The sequence below is a fragment of the Podarcis gaigeae genome (genome assembly GCF_964106915.1).
Source record: "Podarcis gaigeae genome assembly, chromosome: 13".
Taxonomy (NCBI): domain Eukaryota; kingdom Metazoa; phylum Chordata; class Lepidosauria; order Squamata; family Lacertidae; genus Podarcis; species Podarcis gaigeae.
In genome coordinates this window covers 37,958,604-37,982,233 of record NC_139689.1, presented here as the reverse complement: position 1 = coordinate 37,982,233, position 23,630 = coordinate 37,958,604, and the positions used below count along the sequence as shown (strand labels likewise).

At 48.8% G+C, this 23,630-nt stretch overlaps 1 protein-coding gene across 7 annotated transcripts in view; it reads right to left on the bottom strand.

Annotated features, from left to right (window-relative positions):
• Positions 1-23,630, bottom strand: part of LOC310830126 (paired box protein Pax-6-like) — a 43,166-nt gene continuing 19,536 nt past the window's right edge. The window contains exons 2-9 of one of the 7 annotated variants that reach the window (XM_083709738.1): positions 22,488-22,715; positions 11,377-11,535; positions 7,637-7,719; positions 7,378-7,537; positions 7,119-7,216; positions 4,920-5,061; positions 1,697-1,772; positions 1-685 (exon numbers count right to left, since the gene is read on the bottom strand). In XM_083709738.1, coding sequence (XP_083565864.1) covers positions 436-685; positions 1,697-1,772; positions 4,920-5,061; positions 7,119-7,216; positions 7,378-7,537; positions 7,637-7,719; positions 11,377-11,535; positions 22,488-22,602 — 1,083 coding nt within the window. In that variant the 5' untranslated portion in view covers positions 22,603-22,715 and the 3' untranslated portion in view covers positions 1-435. Of the gene's footprint in view, positions 686-1,663; positions 1,773-3,783; positions 4,436-4,919; positions 5,062-7,118; positions 7,217-7,377; positions 7,538-7,636; positions 7,720-11,376; positions 11,536-12,514; positions 12,601-22,487; positions 22,716-23,630 lie in introns of those variants that run through there. The other 6 variants (XM_083709739.1, XM_083709740.1, XM_083709741.1 and 3 more) reach the window with 6 other exon arrangements.

The window sequence follows — 23,630 nt, the reverse complement described above, 5'->3', positions numbered from 1 at the left end:
TTATTTACATGGGTCCTTTATTAACACACGTGAAAACAGTTTGCGCCTACGGGTGGTAGCGTGCATGTGTGGGTGGTCAGAGGGCCATTTTGTGCAGGTCAGAGAGAGAGAGGGGGGTCCCTAGCCCTTCGGGATCCGTGTGAAAACGCAGCTAAGTGAAATCCATGCGGGGAGCGGGGAGAGGAGAAGAGGGGAACGGAGAAGGAGAGGCAGAGTGAACGAAGAGACAGGTGGGGAGTGGTTTATAGGACCAGTTTGCAAAGGGGAAGAGCGACTGAACTCTGCGCACCCAGGAAGTAACGCTACAGCAACGATTCCCAATCTGCAGGGGGGACCTCCAAGGCCTCGTACAAAGGCCATCTATCCCAAAAGACTCTACAAGGGGGCAGAAAATGGGAAGGGTCAGTGCTTGGCACCAACTGACAAGGGTCAGATTTAAGAAACTTCTGTCGGGTGGTACATCACGGTGACCACAAAATCTGTTGGTGGGCATTGCTGAGCGGTTAAGCTGCTCCCTGTGCTTTTTCCAGCCGCCGTGGGTGGAGACTGTCCGTTGGCAAGTCCTATCCAACCGAGAGAGAGAGACAGAGAGCAATGCAGAAGAGCTGTAAAGAGCTGTCTGATCTTCGGCTGGCAGAGCAGCCAAGGAGACACGAGTGGATTTGGAGGTCTAGAACTGATGTTGCTGTGAGTCTAGCAATATATTTTGTCAGAAGTTGCCCAGAGTGGCTGGGGCAACACAGTCAGATGGGCGGCATATCAGTAATAAGATGGTGATGGTGATTCTTCCAAATCACCAGTTTTATTCCGCCCACCCTCCACCCCTTGCAACAGCTTGAAAGGGAACTAGTGTGTAATTTTCCCCATGTGATCCTTCGCTGGTACTCAATTAGACCATTATTTTCACAGGATTCCAATGCGGCCGTTGCCAGGTTTCTTCTCCCGGCACTTGCCCCGATGTTTGCTTTAGATTTCAAGGTTTGTCCGGCCTTTTCAAGGTTCAGTCTTTCCTCCAGCTCCTCAAAGGGTCATCGGCTCTCTCCCCGGTCTGCCCCAAATCCTCTAGGCTGAATCCCCAATGTTTCCTCTATCTTCCTGCCATACTTCCAGCAGTTCCCCTTTCCCCCCCCCCCCCGCTCCCTTTCCCCGCTCCCCTAGCTCTTAGTGCCATCTAAAGGGCAAGGTGGGAGGTGGAGAGGGAAGAGAGGGAAGGAGAAAGTCCCGAGACGGAATGTGGATTGGGAAGAAAGAGACAAGATGACCAAAGGACGGTCCCTACTCCCCCGATGGCGCACGCATGATGCGCACATCGAGGGAAAGAGGAGGCCTGCCACCAAACACACAGACGTGGTTGCCTAACATAGATACACAAAGTTGAGGAAGGCCCTCTCCAATGCTCCTTCCCCCAGATATTGCCATTCCCCTCCCCGCTGCGGAAGGAAAGTCCCTGTACGTTTAAAGCACATTATGTCCCCCAAAGAATCCTGGGAATCATAATTTGTTAAGGGCGTAGTGAACTGTAGCTCCGGCAGGGATGAACTAACACTTCCCAAGATTCTCTGGGGGAAGTCATGCGCTTTAAATGTGTGACGTGTAAGCAGCCGATTCATCTCCCCCTTTCCTTCCGCCGTCAGTTTCCGCCCCGCCCCACCCCACCCCCGTCCCCAGCCTGTTCCACTTCTTTCCTCACTGTAACCTTGGCCAATACTGGGCAAGGTCAGGGTCCCCACCAGGGACTTGCACAGGAACAGACACTCCTGGAGAGATTAACCCTAGAGAGAGAGAGACAGAGAGAGAGAGAAGAGGAAAATAGTCAGGAAATAGAAGGAATCCCCTCAAATGTGATAGGCTGCAAAGCCCAGTCTTTTCAGTTCAGCAAATAAATGTACAGTGGCATCTCAGGTTACATATGCTTCAGGTTACAGACTCCGCTAACCCAGAAATAGTACTTCAGGTTAAGAACTTTGCTTCAGGATGAGAACAGAAATCTTGCTCTGGTGGCGCGGCAGCAGCAGGAGGCCTCATTAGCTAAAGTGGTGCTTCAGGTTAAGAACAGTTTCAGGTTAAGAACGGACCTCTGGAACTAATTAAGTACTTAACCCGACGTACCACTGTATAAATATTGGGTTGCAGCACTAAGTAGCTTGTTTCATTGGTGCAAAGCGGTTGCACAACCAAATTCTCATACCCCACAAGTGTCCCGGGACATCACACTCCCCCCCCCCTCACAAGAGCATGGCAACCATTTGGGGTGCCACAATTTTGCACCCTTTTTTCGGGCATGGCTAGAAAAAAGTGCTTTCTTTGGTCTCCCGTGATCTCCCACAGGTCACATGACTCCCGTGGGAGCACGGACAGGAAGCCTTGCGTCCCAGTTTTGAGACTCAACATGTTGGAGGGTATGAACACTGCCTACTCTTCTCCCTGCTGCATGCCCGCCCTAATCTGTTCCAGGGGCTCCCCCAACCCTCCGCAGCAAATTTGGATTTGCCCAAGCATCCATCTGTCCTTGCATGGACAAAGTAAATATGTTGGGTACCACCCTTCATGAACCAACTGTGCCAAACTGAAAAATGTTGGCCTATTGTAGGCAAAGCATTTAGGATTTGAGGAGCAAACCAAGTTTTTGCCCTAGTGAACTACCCTGACTGCAAGGAAGGCAACGCAAGAATTAATATTCTGACAAAAGTTAAGGAAGGACAAGTCCCTTGCAGAGGTTTTTGAGGCCCTGAAAGATACGTTGGGACCTGCTCCTTTGATTTCAACAACTGTCTTGTTAACGGCAATTTGTGAAAGGAAGGGCAGGTCCGTATACTACCCGCTGCTGTCTAAATCAAGACAGCCAGGAAGGAGGTGAAATGTCCCCTCCCAACAGCTCAGTACTTCCACACAAACGCCTGCCTCCTGCTCTGAGAATCCAGAGGTTATAGACAGACATGGCTTCACTAGGTGGAAGAGGGTTTTCTGCTGCACAGTCTAGGTCAGGGGTCAGCAAACTTTTTCAGCAGGGGGCCAGTCCACTGTCCCTAAGACCTTGTGGGGGCCGGACTATATTTTGAAAAAAGAAAAAAAAGAAATCCTATGCCCCACAAATAACCCAGAGATGCACTTTAAATAAAAGGACACATTCTACTCTTGTAAAAACACACTGATTCCTGGACCATCCATGGGCTGGATTTAGAAGGCGATTGGGCCAGATCCGGCTTCCGGGCCTTGGTTTGCCTACCCATCGTCTAGGTCAGGGGTCAGCAAACCTTTTCAGCAGGGGGCCGGTCCACTGTCCCTCAGACCTTTTAGGGGGCCGGACTATATTTTTTTTTGGGGGGGGGGAAAGGAACAAATTCCTATGCCCCACAAATAACCCAGATATGCATTTTAAATAAAAGAACACAGTTCTACTCATGTAAAACACGCTGATCCCCGGACCATCCGCAGGCCAGATTTAGAAGGCGATTGGGCCAGATCCGGCTCCCGGGCCTTAGTTTGCCTACCCATGGTCTAGGTACTCCTTAACTGACTCCTGAAATATCTAGCTTTCTTTCTTTCCCTCCAAAGCTTATGTGTACACCTGATTTGCAGAGTGGTCCTATTAAGACGCTTCCCACCGGAGTGGTACCTATTTATCTACTTGCACTTTGACATGCTTTCAAACTGCTAGGTTGGCAGGAGCTGCGACTGAGCGACAGGAGCTCACCCCATCGCTGGGATTCAAACCGCCGACCTTCTGATCGGCAAGTCCTAGGCTCTGTGGTTTAACCCACAGCGCCACCCGTGTCCCTAATTGTATTGAGTACACTTCTGCAAATAATATATTGTGCTTGCATGGGAGGCACACAATAGGCATAAGTGTCCAGACACTACAGCATGCTTCTGGTGCTTGAGAAGCTCCCATTCCAGGGCTTATTTGCAGCTGTGCAAGCAGCAAGGCATGCAGAGAGCTGCTCTGTGCTTCAGCATTTGCCAGAGCAAAGGGAAAAGCTGGAGCAAGAGTGGAAGGGGAAGCCCACTCGCTGGCAAAGCTCCTTCACACACAAAGAATGGCAAGATCAAGGTTGATGCCCACAGAGCTCAAATGGCAGAGAGCAAAAGCACTGATGCAGTTCTATTCTGAAGCTGTAGCTCAGTGACGACGACTCTGGTCCGAAATCCTGGAGAACTGCTGCCAGTGAATGTATTGGCCACATACTGAGTTAGGTGGTCCAATCATGGTCTGAATTAGTATAATTTCTTATACTCCTGTGCAGTAGGACAGGGCTGAACAGCCACACCCCAAAGCCCAAAACTGGAGTGGATTATGCCTGACCATTTGAAAGAACGAAAAAAAGTCACTTCCAGCTTTCACCCAGTTGCCTGGCTTTGGGGAGCCTTTTGCAGATTACGAAATTTCACGTTCAGTATCTTTTCCTTCCTGGGGCTGACTATTGGCTTGTGGTCTCTATAAAGGAAGAGTCTAAGTCAGAGTGCGGTAGCTGAAATTATGCTAGGCGTATGTGTACACCAGCCTTGACAAGTGAAAAACACACTGTGTTTGTTTTAGCAGAAGCTGACAACACATGTTTTTAACTAGCGCTCCAAGATCGCAAGACCTGGAAAGTTGCTTTATTTACACTTTATGCAGAAGGTGGGATTTCTAAAAATGCATACTAGAAGCCACATTATGCATTTCACAATATAATCACTGCCCAGGAAGGATTCCAGCATTCCTTGTGCTTCTTCCTACATGGTTTTATATGGTTGGCTTTTTTGGGGGGGTGTTACTTCCCATGGCTGTTAAGCAACTGTGGCTGACCAGTGCCCCACCAGTGCCCCTTCTCTTCCCCACCAGTTGCTGCAAACCCTGCTTTATCCCAGATCCCTAGTGTCAGGCTCCCATCCCTTCCCTCGCTCCACACCGGCCATTCCCCCAGCCCTTTTGTTACCAGTAGAGGCCCCGTTGCTGGAGCTCAGGTTATGAGAGGAGAGCTGGGAGGGCGTGTATGAATCATAGCTTCGCACAGACGAGCCGCCGGGGAGCATGCAGGAGTAAGACGACGTCTGGCTGGCCACGGGGGGCACGGCCTGCTGTGGGGGGCAGACAAGATGCGACAGAGGAAAGGAGATTAGCAGCAGCAAAGGATCTCAATCAGCCTTCCTGCCTGCCTGGCCCTGAACATGTGTCTTTAAGGCAGGTGCCTTCAGCTCCAGGGAGTGGCACCTCAGGCCACGTCCCTCTCCCCAGGCCACGTCTCCTCTCCCCAGGCCACACCCCTCGCCGGTCCTGCTTCACATCCCAGGTGCCTTTGCCTGGCTAGGACATGGAATCTTGAACTCTGATAATGCCTCTTCCTCGTCTGGATGGAAGACCTCTGAAGATGGTTCAGAAACTTCAGCTGGTGCAGAATTCAGCGGCCAGGTTGCTCACTGGAGTGAGATGGTTTAGCATATTACACCGATCCTGGTCCAACTGTACTGGCCACCAATTAGTTTCCAGGCCCTATTCAAAGTGCTGGTTTTGACCTGTAAAGCCTTAAATGGCTCAGCACTGCAATGCCTCAAGGACCGCCTCTTTCCATATGAACATACTTGGACCCTGAGATCGTCTTCTGAGGCCCTCCTTCATGTGCCTCCTCCTCAAGAGGTCTGGAGGGTGGCAACACGAGAACGGGGCCTTCTCTGCAGTGGCTCCCTGTCTGTGGAATGCTCTCCCCAGGGAAGTTCGCCTGACGCCTTCATTATACAACTTTAGGTGCCAGGCAAAAACGTTGCTTTTTAACCAGGCCTTTGATTGATCCAATTTTACATCCTATGCCCTTTTAAAATGTTTTTTTTGGGGGGGCTATTGGGTTGTTGTTTTTATTTTTATTAGGTATTTTGTCGTTTTATATCTTGATTTTATTCTGTGAACCGCCCTGAGACCCCCAGGTATAGGGTGGTATATAAACTCAGTAAATAATAATAATAATAAATAATAAACTAGCCCAGTGTTTCCCTAAGTGGGCAGGGCGAGGGCACTGGAATGATCCAGGGGGGCAGTAGTAGCCTCAGGTGCAATTGCGTAGCATTGGTTCCCTCATTGTGAGGAGTGAGGTTACAGGGAACCAGACAGAGGGCCTTCTCAGTAGTGGCGCCCGCCTTGTGGAACGCCCTCCCTTCAGATGTGAAGGAAATAAGCAGCTATCTTATCTTTAAAAGACATCTGAAGGCAGCCCTGTTTAGGGAAGTTTTTAATATTTAATGCTGTATTGGTTTTAACACTCGATTGGGAGCCGCCCAGAGTGGCTGAAGAAACTTAGCCAGATGGGCAGGGAATAAATATTCTTATTCTTACTGGATAAAAATAAGGGGGCAGTGGAAGCATTAAGAAAGAAAAGAAGAAAAGAAAATTAGGAAAAACCATTCGTACATTTTTCATCTGTTGTGTAATGACACTTAACCGCCAGGTGAGGCGCCGTTGCGGGATGGCAAAAAATGCCTCCCCTGGATCCTGCAGTTGTGCTGGAGGCGAGGGGCTTTCCTGGGATTGGGTGGGCCCTTTTTGGCTTCACCCAGGCCTAGGTAGCGGACCGCCACTTGCCTGCCTATTTGTCCAATGGCAGGCAGGCTGCGGCTTCAAGGTGTCTGGTTTACAATATCTCCCTTTGCTACATCCCAGGACGTAGGACGTAGAAATACAGATACATAAAAGAATGCACATTTGTCACTGCATCTTTCTGTTTGTTTGCTTAAAGAAGCTAGATTTCCAGGGGCGGGGGGTAGGCCAAATAAGTTTGGGAACCTCTGAACTTTCGCCTCTAGCAAAACAACCTCTAACAATAGGAAAGATTCTCATCTGTTGCCCCACCCACTTTTTGCCTTTGGCCCCACCCACCCCGGCATGTGGCCCTCGGAAGCTTGCCCAGAAGGGAATGCATAGCTGTCAACTTTCAGAATTGAAAATAAGGGATCAGCAGCCTTGAAAATAAGGGATCAGCAGCTTCACCTATCCCGGGGACAGTCTACAGGATATCTAACAATCCGGGATAGCAGCGGGAAGCAATGGGAAACGGCGCTGGAATAAGGGAATTTCCCACAAAAAAAGGGAAGGTTGACAGCTATGGGAAAGTGGTCTTCAGCCTGAGAAGGGGTTCTGAGAAGCTTACCTGAATAGGGAGGCTGTTGGCCATAGAGAAGGTGGGCAAGGGTGGAAGGGCGCCATAGTTGTTGCTGAGGGCGCTTTCCGTACGGCCCAACATGGTGCCTGTAACAGAGAGAGAAGTCATGTGGTTGTCAGTGGTGGATAGCCCTTCTTACTGGGAGCCAGGGTCATGTTCAATAGGGCCTCCCTGAGACAGACAGGGATGGGTTAGCCAAGAAAGAATGGGGGAATGGGAACGAGTCAGCCGGGTCCACGGCCCTCACCTGACCCCGTTGGCTGGGGGAGGGACTGGTAGACAGTGCTGCCCGCGGAGCCAAAACTGCTGTTTATGCTCAGGTGGCCCCCGGTGCCCCCCGCCTGGCGCCTCTGGTTCCTCAGCTTCTCCTCCCGGCGCCACTTAGCTCGGCGGTTGGAGAACCAGACCTGGAAGAGGGGGGGAGAACAGTGGAATGGAATCAACGGGGAATGAGAAGGAAGAGTAGGTTGGCCTGTCCCACAGCCAAGTGGATCCCCTTGCCATACCTGGATCCGGGCCTCTGGGAGGTCGATCTTTGCTGCCAGGCGTTCACGGGCAAAGACGTCGGGGTAGTGAGTGCGCTCAAATTCTGAGGAAGATGGGAGGGCGAGGGAGTCAGAGTTTGGGAGACATGTTTCCCCTGTTTCCCCATCATTTATAGCCCCTGATGAAGTAGAACATTGTCCCATGTTCTTACACCCTATTATAGCATGCCTTAAGGGGCATAAAAGGTAAAGGGACCCCTGACCATTAGGTACAGTCGTGACCAACTCTGGGGTTGTGGCGCTCATCTTGCTTTATTGGCCAAGGGAGCTGGCGTACAGCTTCTGAGTCATATGGCCAGCATGACTAAGCCACTTCTGGCGAACCAGAGCAGCGCACGGAAACACCGTTTACCTTCCTACCAGAAAGGTACCTATTTATCTACTTGCACTTTGACGTGTTTTCAAACTGCTAGGTTGGCAGGAGCAGGGACCGAGCAACGGGAGCTCACCCCGTGGCGGGGATTCGAACCGCCGACCTTCTGATCGGCAAGCCCTAGGATCTGTGGTTTAACCCACAGCGCCACCCGCATCCCCTTAAGGGGCATAGGACTGCCATATTACTTTGTCAGTGCTCAAATTCCTTATCACGCCAGCAAAGTATATCTGAATCGATCTGCAAAACTGTACCATGGGCTCAGGACTATTTCTTAGCTGAACACAAGTAGAGTATGTATTGGAAGGGTGGCAGCGTAGAACAATCTCCATCATGCCCACTAGTGGAGCACAGGGGTATTGCATTCTCCAGGTAGCTCACACCTGCTGTTCACTTCCGCAGAGATGCTCTCAATCTTCTGCTGGGGTTTAACAGCCCTGCAGATGTCATCCACTGTGTCACGTACTGTCATGCCCACAGGATCTCACTTCCCCTCTTGAGGGGATGAGACCTTGGGCTTTGAGGAATTGCCCATGGTGATAGCCATGATTAGGCCTGCTTGAACCAGTTGAGGAGGAAGCCTCTCTGCCAAGCAGCATCGCTTCTCTGACTCCGAGGACTCTGGTCCAGGAGCTCTGCAAGAACCAACATTCCCTGTGCCGTAGAAATCTACAGCTGCCGAAGCAGGCAAGTCCCCTTTGATCAGAAACAGGGGGTGTCCACTGACTCCCCACTCCCGCAGCTGCTTCTTCCTTCTTGTCTTCTTTTCTGGCTTCCTGGAACTATGTTACACAGAAAGACTAGCACCTACTACCAGAAGCAGGGGGACGCGGGTGGCGCTGTGGGTTAAACCACAGAGCCTAGGACTTGTCGATTATAAGGTCGGCAGTTCAAATCCCCGCGACGGGATGAGCTCCCGTTGCTCGGTCCCTGCTCCTGCCAACCTAGCAGTTCGAAAGCACGTCAAAGTGCAAGTAGATAAATAGGTACCACTCTGGTGGGAAGGTAAACGCCGTTTCTGTGTGCTGCTCTGGTTCGCCAGAAGCGGCTTAGTCATGCTGGCCACATGACCCAGAAGCTGTATGCTGGCTCCCTTGGCCAATAAAGCGAGATGAGCGCCGCAACCCCAGAGTCGGCCACGACTGGACCTAATGGTCAGGGGTCCCTTTTCCTTTACCTGAAGAAGGCGGCATGGGCTGCAGATTCTCTGCTTCCATTACATGAGGGCCTGGTGGGAAAAGACAACTCTCTCTAGAGCAGCCTTTCTCAACCTTTGGGTCCCTAGGTATTGTTGGACTACAACTCCCATCATCCCTGAGCTCTGGCCTTGCTAGCTAGGGGTGATGGGAGTTGTAGTCCAACAACATATGGGGACCCACAGGTTGAGAAAGGATGCTCTAGACCAATCTGTCCAGCTCTTGACCACACACACCCTGCTCTCCTCAGGCCTTCCTCCACACCTTCCTTGAGTGTTTTTGCCTGGCTTGAATGTGCCCTTGATCTCTGCTCCTGCCTCTTGTTCACCCAGATGGAGAGTAAGAGAGCGGGGAATGTGTGGAAACTAGCCTACGGTGCAAAATTCACATCCATAGCTCTGGCCACTGGCCCCGTCCACCATGCTCAGGTTGGCCAGAAGAGAATGCAGCCTTCAGGGTGCAAATGGTCCCCTATCCCTGCAGACCAGATTATTGTTTAAAAGTGGCACGGCTTTCAAGGCAAGGTCAAGAAAGCAAGCTGTGCATCAAGGCTGCAGTACCACTCTGGCCCACCAGATGGCCACACACATCTTCTCCTCTTAGGTCCCACCTTGATATAACAAGACTGCCGCAACTGATTAAAAAAATTATTACATTGTCAGCGAAGTGCCTCTGAACATACGCAGAGTTACCGTTTCTCATGAGAGGAGCCTGTTTTTTTGGAAAACAAAATATCAATCTAAATCACACCGTCCAGTTGTTCAGAAGTTTAAGGATATCCACTGTGTGAGATTTAGTGCGATCCATACTGAGTGTAACTGTCTTCCCACAAAAATTTATTCTGCCGCCACTGACAGTGCCAGAGGAGTTTTAAAAGCTGTACTCGTGGCAGCACTGGCGCCTTTTCTGCAACTCCTGTTTGAAGGGGACGTTCTTAAAGGTAAAGGGACCCCTGACCATTAGGTCCAGTTGTGGCCAACTCTGGGACTGCAGCGCTCATCTCGCTTTATTGGCCGAGGGAGCCGGCGTACAGCTTCCGGGTCATGTGGCCAGCATGACTAAGCCGCTTCTGGCGAACCAGAGCAGTGCACGGAAACACCGTTTACCTTCCCGCTGGTGTAGTACCTATTTATCTACTTGCGCTTTGACATGCTTTTAAATCACTAGGTTGGCAGGAGCTCACCCTGTCACGGGGATTCGAACTGTCAACCTGCTGATCGGCAAGTCCTAGGCTCTGTGGTTTAACCTACAGCACCACCCACGTCCCTAGATGCATCAAAAAGACCTTGGTTTCCCTCCTCCACCTTCTTCACCTGCCGTCATATAACAAGTCAGTGTAGGTAACAGAAGGAAGAGACTACAGGAGTCACCCTGTTTAGCATCGTGATGACACAAAACCCATTTGGAGGGAACTGCAACTTGGGAAGAATTGAGAGGCTATACCCATGGAAGACTAGCGCGGGTCATGGGGTCTCCCACATCAATAAAACACACACGCACAATCTCTTCCTAATTCCCTTCCTAATTCACATGTACACGGTGCAGGCTATCCAAGTAGGAAATCAAATATGGATGGAATAAGAAGATTTCCAGCCATAACCTGCCTGATAAGAATGGCAACCCCTCAGCTGAGAGGCACCTCAGGGTGAAGGTAAGAGGACTCAAGTCTTAGACTCCAAGCCTAACCGGCTGCATGGCTCTCTGGATAGCTCAGTTGCAGGGCTGGCAATGCCAAGGTTGCAGGTTTGATCCCCGTATGGGACAGCTGCATATTCCTGAATTGCAAGGGGTTGACTATAATTAGTTTGAATTGTAAGGTGGCAAAGGCACATATGTGCAGATAGAAAGCGGTGCTACCCACCTCTGCACACCGTTTATCAGAGGCAATTGCCATGTGTTCAATGTGGGATGGATGAGTCTGCATTGTTTACCTTTAAGAAATGCTCTCTCAGTTGCACCTCAGTTAATGCACACACACAATGTGCACACACATCTGCTAACAGTGCAAACAGCAGGCGCCGTTTTTCTTTCCCTCGCTCAAAATGCTCCAGTTCGGGCTGCTAACCAGAAAGATGAAATTCTAGCCAGCTGGCAACCTCACCTGTTGTCAGCCACCTTCGTCCCTTCCTCACCTTTCTCCAGCGCCTCTATCTGCTCCTGGGTGAAAGACGTCCGGTTCCTTTGCAATTTGCGCTTCAGCTGCAAACGGATTTGGGACTCATCTAGGTCTTGGGTGCTTGCACCTTGCGGGTGCTCAGGGTCCAAGCCACTCTCCAGCTGTTGGCAACTATCTGGTGGTTGGATTGCAGAACGGAGATATGTAGAAAGGAAGGCAAACACCCCCACCCCCATCCACCCCCCTTACATCATCTTCATTTATAAATCATGATTCCTATGGCATGTTAAATGTGCAAGGTGGTTGTAATTGTTATTGAGAATGAACTAGTATGGTAGGCTAGGACTGGGGAGATCAAGGTTCAAATCCTGGTCAGCTATAGTATTATTATTATTATTATTATTATTATTATTATTATTATTATACCATATTGTATTGTTGTTGTTGCTGTTGCTGCTGTTAGATTATCATCATCATCATCATACCATCCTTTATCCGCAGATCTCAGGCCAGTTCACAACATAAGATTACAATACAGTGGTGCCTCGCAAGACGAAAATAATCTGTTCCGCGAGTCTCTTCGTCTAGCGGTTTTTTCGTCTTGCGAAGCAACCCTATTAGCGGCTTTGCGGCTTAGCGCTATTAGCGGCTTAGCGGCTATTAAAGGCTTAGTGGCTAAGAGTCTATTAGCGGCTTAGGAAAAGGGGGGGAGCGAAAAAAATTGCAAGACTCGCAAGACGTTTTCGTCTTGCGAAGCAAGCCCATAGGGAAATTCATCTTGCGAAGCGCATCGAAAAATGGAAAACCCTTTCGTCCAGCGGGTTTTTCGTCTTGCGAGGCGTTCGTCTTGCGGGGCACCACTGTATACAGTGTGGTACCTTGGTTCTCAAACGTCTCCCTTGACAAACATTTTGGAACCCAAACGCCGGAAACCCGGAAGTAAATGCTTCCGTTTTCAAACGCGTCTCGGAAGTCAAACGGCTTCCGCTGTGTGTTTTTCAGTTTTCTCAATTGAATCTGCCGACAGCCCTTTGTGCCTCAGTTTTCAAACGTTTCAGAACTCGAACGGTCTTCCGGAACAGATTATGTTCGAGAACCGAGATACCACTGTATATATAAAAAAATACATAATAAAAATAAGAACAAAAGCAAACCAGTAATTCCCCTCCTCAAGTACATTTAAAAGGACATTTCTTGCCAAAGGCCTGGTTGAAGATGAATGTTTTCACCCAGCGTCTAAAGGTGTATATCTCACCACTTCTTTAAGGTGCTCAAGTCAGTAGTGCGCGTGGTCCCACCTCCCCCTATGTTATCCTCACAACAACCCTGTGAGGGAGGCTAGGCTGAGAGACAGTGCCCAAGGTTGCTCAGTGAGCACTATGCACTGATTTGAAGACAAGGATCCACAGTCCTAGCCACACGCTCAAAGTACTAAACCGTGCCGGTTCTCTCAGCACATCAGTGACCCACTGCAAATCTGAACCCAGGACTTCTGAGGAAGGGCTACAGTTCATTGGCACAGTGTCTCATTTGCATACAGAAGATTCCGGGTTCAACCCCCTGCATCTTCAGTTAGGCCTAAGAGAAGCCTGTCTGAAACCCAGGACAGTCATGAATTTGTCCGATCCTCTTTTAAAGCCATTCAGGCTGTCACAGGCATTTAATATACCTTACTTACCCCAGTTCCTAACCACCCTCCCCAATGAAAACAAATTTCCTGTGTCAGGTGGGAAAATAGCCTATCCAAATAACATTAGGCAAACTCGCCAAAGTCAGACCAGAATCGAACCTGCATAATTTTTATTCCAACCTCGGAAGGGGAGATTTTAGGGGCGGATTTTTGAACCTGAGGAAACCCCTGATTGCCTCTGCAAAAACTGGCACAGTTGGGCAGTTGCCCCAATAGGCGCTCCATTTTGATTTCCCATGATGCTCTAGTGTACCATTTCTCTGGGGCACTATGAGACATTAAAACGTCGGCTGGATGCACTCGGTTACTTTGGTTATTATGTGTTTTAATAGAGTGGTACCTCGGGTTAAGTACTTAATTCCGTTCTTAACCTGAAACTGTTCTTAACCTGAAGCACCACTTTAGCTAATGGGGCCTCCTGCTGCTGCCGCCGGAGCACAATTTCTGTTCTCATCCTGAAGCAAAGTTCTTATCCTGAAGCACTATTTTTGGGTTAGTGGAGTCTGTAACCTGAAGCGTATGTAACCCGAGGTACCACTGTACTATAAACAGCTCTGTGAACTTCGGCTGAAGGGTGGCATTTAAATTTAATTAATTAAAAATATATAAACGTATTCCCTTCCGCACCTCTTGTTAACTCTGCCAAGGCCTTGCTAACCAAGCCGGGCCACTAGAGGGCACCATGCCCAGGGTACCCCCACACCTAGAGCCAGGCCACAGGGGGTTACACCCCTAAACCCCTCCACCCCAAACCCCCCATCTTCCATCTCAGGCCTGCACCCCACATGCCTTCATCCTACTGACCAAGAGCGCCAGCTCCTGGGGGCCAATGCACTTTGGAGTCCCCCAATCTTTTTTTGAGGGACACGGCTTCCTCGGTGTTCAGAGGGCTCCATGTCACGACATCGCGTCCGGCCCCCTCAAACCTCCAGAGAAGTTGGTGCCTCTGCTACTGCTCTAAGCCTTGCTTTCCACACACACACACACACACACACACCACTCCTCTCTCATCCTGTCTCTTCCCCCCCAGGGCTAACTGGTATGGTTGCTTGTTCGCAGTGACAACTGTTCGTTAATAGTTTATAAAGAGTTAATGAATGATTAATTAGTCAGTGTTAAGAATTCGTTAATCCATCGCTGCACACTCAAGGTGCAGAACTGATGCCGGTTGCAGCACTCGGTGTTTGTGTGTGTAGAGAAATAGCCAGAGTTTTCTTCCACTGCAACCCCAAGACATATGGGGTTAAGAGTGGGGGAGAGGAAAGCCAACAAATGGAGGCAGGAAGGGGGGAGAGAGAGGCTGAGCCGATGAGGCTGAAGAGTTCAGGCCTCTTGCAAACAAGAAGTTCTCATTCAGCGAAGCGTTTCCTGAGTTGGGCACGGAAGGGAGGGGGACACTTCTTTGTGGCTGGCGCAGTGCAAGGGAGACCACGGGTTTGGGGACCGGGGTCTCCAGGAGAGGGGGACGGTGGGCGGGTTCGGGGAGCCCACGAGGGTTTAACCTTTTTATCCCAGGGGAGATGTGGTCTGAACGGTGACCTTTCTTCTGCCGCCGCGAAGCCAGGCACTCAGATCTCCGCAGGCGACGCACAGCCACGGCATCAGCCGCAGTGCTCTAATGCGAGGCGACACTGCCTGCTCCCTTGCCCCCCCTTCCCCGAGTCCTTTGCAGCCCCCGAAGCAATGAGATCCAAAAGGCCCCCTTGGTGAAGAGTGTCTCTGCTTGGCCCGGGCCCAGACATAGTGTTGTCAGGATCCCTTCCCCCTTTCCCCGCTGCTCCACTTTCCGCCTCAGCCCCCAACGCACCCCCCCCCCACGACTCGCCCCGGCTCTGTCCCCACATCCCCATCAGCTCTGCTTTCTCTCTCTCTCTCTCTCTTTTTTTTGCTGAGAGATCTTTGCAGAATGCAGAAGGAGGAAACACACTTGTATAAGCCTGGAGGGGAAATGAGGCAGGAGGGAGGGGCGGTGGTGGTGGTTGATGTGGGGGGGCAGAGGGGGGAGAGGTTGGGGAGTGAAGGGAAGTCAGAAGAGGGGAGGCCATGCATAGGATCTAAAAACAGCACAGATGGACGAACACATACAGAGAAAAAAACACACACAGAGAGAAACAGCAGTAGCATGGCCTGTCTTTGTAGATGGGGACCACACAATAACAGAACCCGGAACATCGGGGTGGAAGTGGTGTGGGTTGTCAGGAACAGGGCAGAAATATGTTCAGACGCGACCCTATCCAAGTTGCACTGAGAACCCAAGCACAGCTGTCCTGCAAAATTTGTGCTTTTCTGCATTTTCAAACGCAGTTCATCAAACCCAAAAGAATGTGAAACCCCCCCCCCCCAAATAAAGAGGTATAAAATGGTACCTCGGGATGCGAATGGGATCCGTTCCAGAGCCCCATTCGCATCCTGAATAGAACGGAAGACACGACTGCGCATCTGCGCATGTCGTATTTTGCTGCTTCCGCGCATGCGCGTGACATCATTTTGAGCGTCTGCGCATGCGCAAGCGGTGAAACCCAGAAGCAACGCGCTTCGTTACTTCCGGGATGCCGCGGAGCGTAACTTGAGAACGCTCAACCTGAAGCACATTCAACCCGAGGTATGACTGTATATGTGCGAAAGCATGCATAACAGTGGGTGTGGTTTTTGGGTGGGGGAATTGTAGAAAATGCATTGTGTTTGGGGAACTTGCTTGAGAAGGCGCATCTGTTCAGAGAGAAGGAAAACGAAAACGCACACAAATTTCCACATTGACGTTTTCGAAAAAATAATGTTTGCAAACCGATGCAGAAACGGAGTAAAATGAACAAAAAGGTTGGAATCAGGTTGGAAGAAAGAAACCCAAACAGGAGAGATTCCTCCAGACTGGGTGGGTGATCTAGCGGATCAAGGGGATCAGAAGTAAAATAACCAGGGTGGGTCTATAGGCGCCAGCTGGACAGGGACACAAAACGGGCCGCAGAGATTGTGCAGCATATTTAGAGTTAGCTCAGTTGCTGGAGCATGAGACTCTTAAATTCAGGGTTGTGGGTTCGAGCTCAACCTTGGGCAAAAGATTCCTGCATTGCAGGGGGTTGGACTAGATGTCCCTCGTGGTCCCTTCCAACTCTACAATTCCATGAAATCACAGGCTATTTGGTTATCAAATAATTTGGACATGTTTTTCAGACAAGAGATGAAAAGCCATATATTTGCTTCCTGGAAGTCTTGGTGGGGACAGACTTGGCACCCACCAACGTTTGGTTTAGCTGCTGGAAGGAAATAAGGCAGAGGGCCTTCTCGGTAGTGGCACCCGCCCTGTGGAATGCCCCCCCCCCCGATGTCAAAGAAATAAACAACTATCTGATTTTTAGACATCTGAAGGCAGCCCTGTTTATGGAAGCTTTTATTATTTGATGAATTATTGTATTTTAATATTTTGCTGGAAGTCGCCCAGAATAGCTGGGGAAACCCAGCCAGATGGGCGGGGTATAAATAATAAATTATTATTATTATGTGTGACACCTGACTCAACCACATGAAGGATAGCAGCAGTTGTCAGGGGTTATCACAACATGAGTTGTTTCATTATTAGAGAGCAATAAGCCACAGGAATAAACTTAGAATTTCAGCAGCAATTGTCTTAAAGTTATCCTCTGATTAATTTTATGCTGTATGCCTGTAAGTCGCTTTGAGTTACTTTTTGTAAAATAAAAAAGCGACTAATAAGTTTAAGTAAATTTATTATTATTATTATTATTATTATTATTATTATTATTATTATTATTATTAATAGGAAACCACTCAAAGCATCTCCAGATGTTACCAATCACTCTCCACAAGGGACAATCTGGGGCACTTCCTCTTTCATCTACATATGATAGATAAACTCTCCCAATAAACAGGATGGACCTCCTGAAACTCTGTGGCCTGGGAAAGGAGGGGGAGGAAAGAGCAGTATATCTCATCTAGATACTAGGCTGGGCGGCTCACAAGGCTGGTGTGGGAATTGAGGCTCTAGGCAGGAGTGTTCGATGCTCAAGTGGTAAGGGATCCAGTCCAGCCCCCTTTATGTTATGCGATGGCAGTTCTCATCGTTTTAGAAGGCTGCACAACCTCATGGGTTAGCAAAAAGCAAGAGGAGTCAGGAGGCTGGGGCTGAGGATTTCATTAAGGACCCCTCCACCTTGCCAATAAAGTCTGTATAGTTAAAGCTATGGTTTTCCCAGTAGTGATGTATGGAAGTGAGTGCTGGACCATAAAGAAGGCTGATCGCCGAAGAACTGATGCTTTTGAATAATGGTGCTGGAGGAGACTCTTGAGAGTCCCATGGACTGCAAGAAAATCAAACCTATCCATTCTGAAGGAAATCAGCCCTGAGTGTTCACAGGAAGGGCAGATCCTGAAGCTGAGGCTCCAATACTTTGGCTACCTCATGAGAAGAGAAGACTCCCTGGAAAAGACCCTGATGTTGGGAAAGATGGAGGGCACAAGGAGAAGGGGATGACAGAGAACGAGACGGTTGGACAGTGTTCTCAAAGCTACCAACATGAGTTTGACCAAACTGCGGGAGGCAGTGGAAGACAGGAGTGCCTGGCGTGCTCTGGTCCATGGGGTCACGAAGAGTTGGACACAACTAAATGACTAAACAACAACAACCTCCCCCCACAAAAAAAATTCCAAACATTGGGGATGTTCATCCACCCCAATGAATGAATGCCTCACAACTTAGCGGTACTAAGTACATTTGATCTGGCATCAGAAAAAAAAGGAACAGTCTGCTCCTGTCAAAGATTGCTGGCGCCCAACAGCACCACCGAGGGGCAAATGCTCAAGTGAGATTGGTGATTCACTGAGGAGTGCAGTGTCCCTCTAGCCCAGCCTTTCTCAACCTGTGAGTCCCCAGGTGTTGTTGGAATACAACTCCCATCACCCCTAGCTAGCAAGGCCAGAGCTCAGGGATGCTGGGAGTTGTAGTCCAACAACATCTGGGGACCCACAGGTTGAGAACTGCTGCTCTAGCCACTTTCCAAACAGATCTCTAGAGTGATGAGGACTAGTAACATACTATTTATTTAATTTTTTAAAACTATGAAAAGGAAGATTCTATTCTAGGATTCTAGGACCCTAGTTCTCCACTTCTGGGATGTGTATGTGAGATGTGAATGAGAACATTAGTCTACTTATGGGTAGGAGTTAAGAAGTAAAATGGAAGAGAGGATAAAAACAAGTGCTAAGGGTTGGTTATAAAGGAGAAACTCGCCTTAGAGTTGGCCTTAGAGCTCAAAGTTGAGTTGGCCTTAGAGCCATCTTCCTTATTTTCGGGAGCAGGAGAGCATCAAAGGTTTGGGACTTGATGCTGAATGGGCCTCGAGCCTGTGTTGCTTTCCTGACCTTTTGCCAACTTTGCTTTCTCATCAGAAATTGGATGAAGTCCTCCAACTCTATAGCTGTAACATTGCTAAATAAGCAAGCAACTTAGCAGAGATCTCAGTGACAGCAAGCACTGCATGGAACTCAGCTTGAAGAACCATTATGGGTAGGACAATATGGAATAGTTATCCCATATTATTCCAATTGGGTTCAATGGGTAATAATTTGAAGTCTGTGGTATAAGAATATAAGGAAAGTCCAAAGGTCTGTGCAGTCAAACATCCTGCTTCCCAAGTAGCCAAACAGATGCCACTGAGAAGTCCATGATGGAGATGTGAAGGTGCCAACCCTTCATCCCACTTCCCCAGCAACTACAGAGGCATTTGTTGTTTAGTCATTTAGTTGTGTTGGACTCTTCGTGACCCCATGGACCAGAGCACGCCAGGCACTCCTGTCTTCCACTGCCTCCCGCAGTTTGGTCAGACTCATGTTCATAGCTTTGAGAACACTGTCCAACCATCTCGTCCTCTGTTGTCCCCTTCTCCTTGTGCCCTCACTCTTTCCCAACATTAGGGTATTTTCCAGGGATTCTTCTCTTCTTATGAGGTGGCCAAAGTATTGGCGCCTCAACTTCAGGATCTGTCCTTCCAGTGAGCACTCAGGGCTGATTTCCTTCAGAATGGATAGGTTTGATCTTCTTGCAGCCCATGGAGTCTCCTCCAGCACCATAATTCAAAACGATCAATTCTTTGGCGATCAGCCTTCTTTATGGTCCAGCTCTCACTTCCATACATCACTACTGGGGAAACCATAGCTTTAACTATACGGACCTTTGTTGGCCAGGTGATGTCTCTGCTTTTTAAGATGCTGTCACTGCCGCCATATCTTCTACAGAGTCATACTGCTCCATAAAGCCACTGTAGAGGCATATCCTCCATAAATCAACCCAATCCCAGTTCAAGAACATAACAAGAGCTGGCTGGACCAGGCCAATGGCTCGTTGAGTCCATCATCCGTGTTCTCACAGTGGTCCACCTGTGGGAAACCTACAAGCAGGACCCAAGCACAACAGCACTGTCCCCTCCTTCGGCTTCCACCGACTAATATTCAGAAGCATTACTACTTCTGACTGTGGTCACTGGAACCAATGGCTACTGCCGCAGCTTATGACAGTGGGCCCCGTACCTGAATTATTGGATTGCGGAGCATGCCTTCTATGGACTCTGTGTGAACATGCCAGATTGCATCCAATGCACAGAGGTGAGCTGGTTACCCCTTGAGATAGGGGCATGGGAAGCTGCCCATATACGGAGGCAGAGCACTGGGTCCACTTAGCTCAGCACTGTCTACACTGATTTGACAGTGGCTCTCCAAGGTTTCAGACTGAAAACCCAAACTGTTGCCAGGTAAAAGGGCATCACTTCCTTAGGTAAGGACTTTGAGGGAAACCCAGAGCTTGCCTGTTGTTACAAGAGTATACCCACATCTAGGGATGGGTGAATCTCTTAGCTTTAGCTTCTGCTTTTCCCCATCTTCAGTTCAGTTCTCCACATTTTTGCATCAGCTTGCAATGTCTTTTGCAAGTGCTCACAAAAATGTAGAGTGCACATTTCCCTGAGCAATCTCCCCCTAACTCCATGCATGTTTCGTATGTTGTTCTCACTTAAGTGCATTTTTAAACGCAATTTCCCCCCTAACATGCAGGTTTTTATGCACATCGCTCGATGGGAAAGCTGCGTCACAAAATTCAGAGAAATGCAATTTTCGGGCAACAGCTGTGTTTTTGGCTTGCGTTTTCTTCCGGCGAATTCAGTAGTTTCGTATTAAAAAGCAAATTGACCTGAACTTCTGCCTCAAACCAACCCAGCACTGATATTTGACACAATATGCAGGCAGTTCCAGAAGCAACAATTCTCTGAGCAGGACTAGGCGGCTGGCTTCAGCCACTGTAAACGCATCCCACAAAGTCTTGGGAGTTGCAAGGGACATTTAAATGGTGGCTAGATCTAAGCACCTGTTGGCCCTGGGCAGGTGTCAGCACACAAAGGGCAGTGGGCCAGGGTACCAGCTGTTGACACTCGCCCTAGATGTAGAACAAGCAGCCCTGATTGGTTGGGAACTGCAATGGACTGCAAAGTCCTGGGACATTCCCTCTTTCCTTGACTGCTGTCTCGAGTTTCTCTGGGGGACTAGCTACTTGTTGTTGAAACGAAAACCCGGAACAGAGCATTGGGAACCTGAAAGGAGCGAAAGTCACAAAGGAGACACAGCTTAAACTGGAGAAAGGGATGAGAGCACAAGCGTGAACACCTCGCCACTTCTCTACTCTACATCCCCTTCTCCCAAACCTGCTTTTCTTATCGCTTACATATAAAGCACATGGTTCCCCCCCCAAAAAAAGCCAATAATCCTAGGAACTGTAGTTTGGTAAGAATCCTGGTACCTGTAGCTCCCTGAGGGGTAAACTACAGTTCTCAGGATCCTTGGGGAGCGGGGATATGCTTTAAATATATGGCGTAGATGTAAGCACACCAACATTTAGCTAGCCCAGAGATGGAGAACTCTCCTGTGCCCCCTCCCGAAGTTCTCCAACTCCCATCAGATCCAGCAAACCTGGTAAATAATCGAGGATGATGGGAGTTGTAGTCCAGCAAGATCTGGAGGGTCACGGATTCTCCACGCCTGATCTAGCCCCTCAGGAAGCCTAGCTCATACTCTCCAGACTGCAGGAAATGGCAATCTTTGTGTGTGTTTGTGAAGCTCAGTAAGTAACCTTGGGCTGCTCACTCTCTCCCAGCCTAGCCTCCCTTCAAAGGTTGTTGTGAGGAAAAAATTAGGAGGGAAGAACCATTTGCACCACCTTGAGTTCCTGGGAAGAGCAGGCATATAAATAAGCATTAATACCTAGAACTATACAGACAGAAAGAGGCAGGCAAATTTGTCAATCTGAGTTTCTCATTTTTCCAAACTTCAGTGCAGTTTACACACACACACACACACACACACATACAAGTCCTCATGAAAATTTATCAGCATATTAGCACTAATTTCTCCAAACATATATGTTTATATGCAATTCCGTGTAACATGCACATATTTTGATGTTTGATGTCTTGTTTTTATAATGCCTAGAGTGGCTGGGGTAACCCAGTCAGATGGGCAGGGTATCAAGCAGCTAATCTGCCCTCACTGCTCAGCCTTGGCCTCAGGCCATGCCCCTTCCCCACATGCTGCTTGCTTGTGAGTACTGGTACTTTTATAGGGTAAAAAAAGCCTTGTTTTCTGTTCATGTAGGCCCAGCTACGCCCCTATCTGGACAGGGATAGCCTAACTACTGTTGTCTGTGCTCTGGTAACCTCCAGGTTAGATTACTGCAATGCGTTATACGTAGGGCTGCCTCTGAAGACGGTTCAGAAACTTCAGCTGGTGCAGAATTCAGCGGCCAGGTTGCTCACCGGAGCAAGACGGTTTGAACATATTACACTGATCCTGGTCTAACTGCGCTGGCTACCGATTAGTTTCCAGACCCAATTCAAAGTGCTGGTTTTGACTTATAAAGCCTTAAATGGTTCAGGACCGCAATACCTCAAGGACCGCCTCTTTCCATATGAACCTACCCGGACCCTGAGATCATCTTCTGAGGCCCTTCTTCGTGTACCTTCTCCTTGAGAGGTCTGGAGGGTGGCAACATGAGAACGGGGCCTTCTCTGCAGTGGCTCCCCGTCTGTGGAATGCTCTCCCCAGGGAAGTTCGCCTGGCACCTTCATTATACACCTTTAGGCACCAGGCAAAAACGTTCCTTTGTAACCAGGCCTTTGGTTGATCCGATTTTACAACCTATGCCCTTCTAAAATGTGTGGGTTTTTTTGGGGGGGAGCTATTGGGTTGATTTTGTTTTTATTATGTAATTTGTGGTTTCATACCTTGATTTTATTCTGTGAACCACCCTGAGACCCCCGGGTATAGAGCAGTATATAAATTCAATAAATAATAATAATGATGATGATGATGTATCATTTTAGAAACTGCAATTAAGCAAGTAAACGCAAACTGAATCAAATTCATCCCCCATCCCTTCATACCAGGGTTGGGTGGTCCTGTCACCAAACTGTCTTGGTACCACTCTTGGCGGCTGCCCCACGTGCTGTTCTGTATGTTCAGCATTCTGCTCTTCTCATACATGCCATCCACCCCCATGGAATGGAGCTGAAGGCCAGAGGGGTAGGGAGAAGGGAAGTGGGGCTGCTGGATGGATGCCCCCCACCTGGAGGGACACGAGCTGCAGGGCACACGCCCTGCCCCAGATAAACCTGAAAGACAAGAGAGAGAGAGAGAGAGAGAGAAACCATTAGTCCACAGGTGCTGAATACAAAGGTTAAAGGGGGATGCAGTTACAGGGCCTAGAATTCAGGAATTCGCCCACTAAGTCTGCAGTAAGTTCCGCACCCCAGAAATGATCTCTTTCAGCTTCTGCTTTCTGGAAGAAGGTACAGGGTTATAAAGACTAGGACTATCCAAATGTGATTTTGGTTTTAAACGCAGTGTAAGGTAGTCTCTATGGGAGTATATTGTACTTAATTATGGGGTATCAGAGTTTTTAGGGGGTTAACCAGGCTGGGATAGCAGGCTTGTGGGTTTTTGAATGTCTGATGTAGATTTTTTTTTCAATTTCATTGTTCTGTATGGGACAATGACAATAAAGATTATCGTATCGTACACGCATCATACATTTAAAGCACATAATAATCCTGGGAACTGTAGTTTGTTGAGTGTGCCTGGAACTGTAGGTCTGTGGTGGTGAACTATAGTTCCCTGTATTCTTTAGGGAAGATACGCGCTTTAAATGTATGGTGTATATGCGTCCACGTTCAACACCTTTAACACACAGAATTTTGTACCAGGCTTCGGTGGAGTGAGCGAAACAGTGGGTCCAACGGTCTAGAAGGCATTTTCCAAGATAATAATGCCCACTCACATCACAAAGACCTCATAACCCATCTACTCTCAGCAGCCAGAAGCATCATAGCCAGACACTGGAGAGACCTGTCAGGAGTAAGCATGGACCATTGGTATCAGATAGTATGGGAAGCAGCCTTATCAGAAAAACTAACCAATAATCTGAAACTGACATGGGGACAAATAGAAGAAGACGCCTTCACCCCGGTATGGTTCTCCTTTATCACATACAAAGTCCAAAACGGCAACAACAATAATCTGCCGACAGC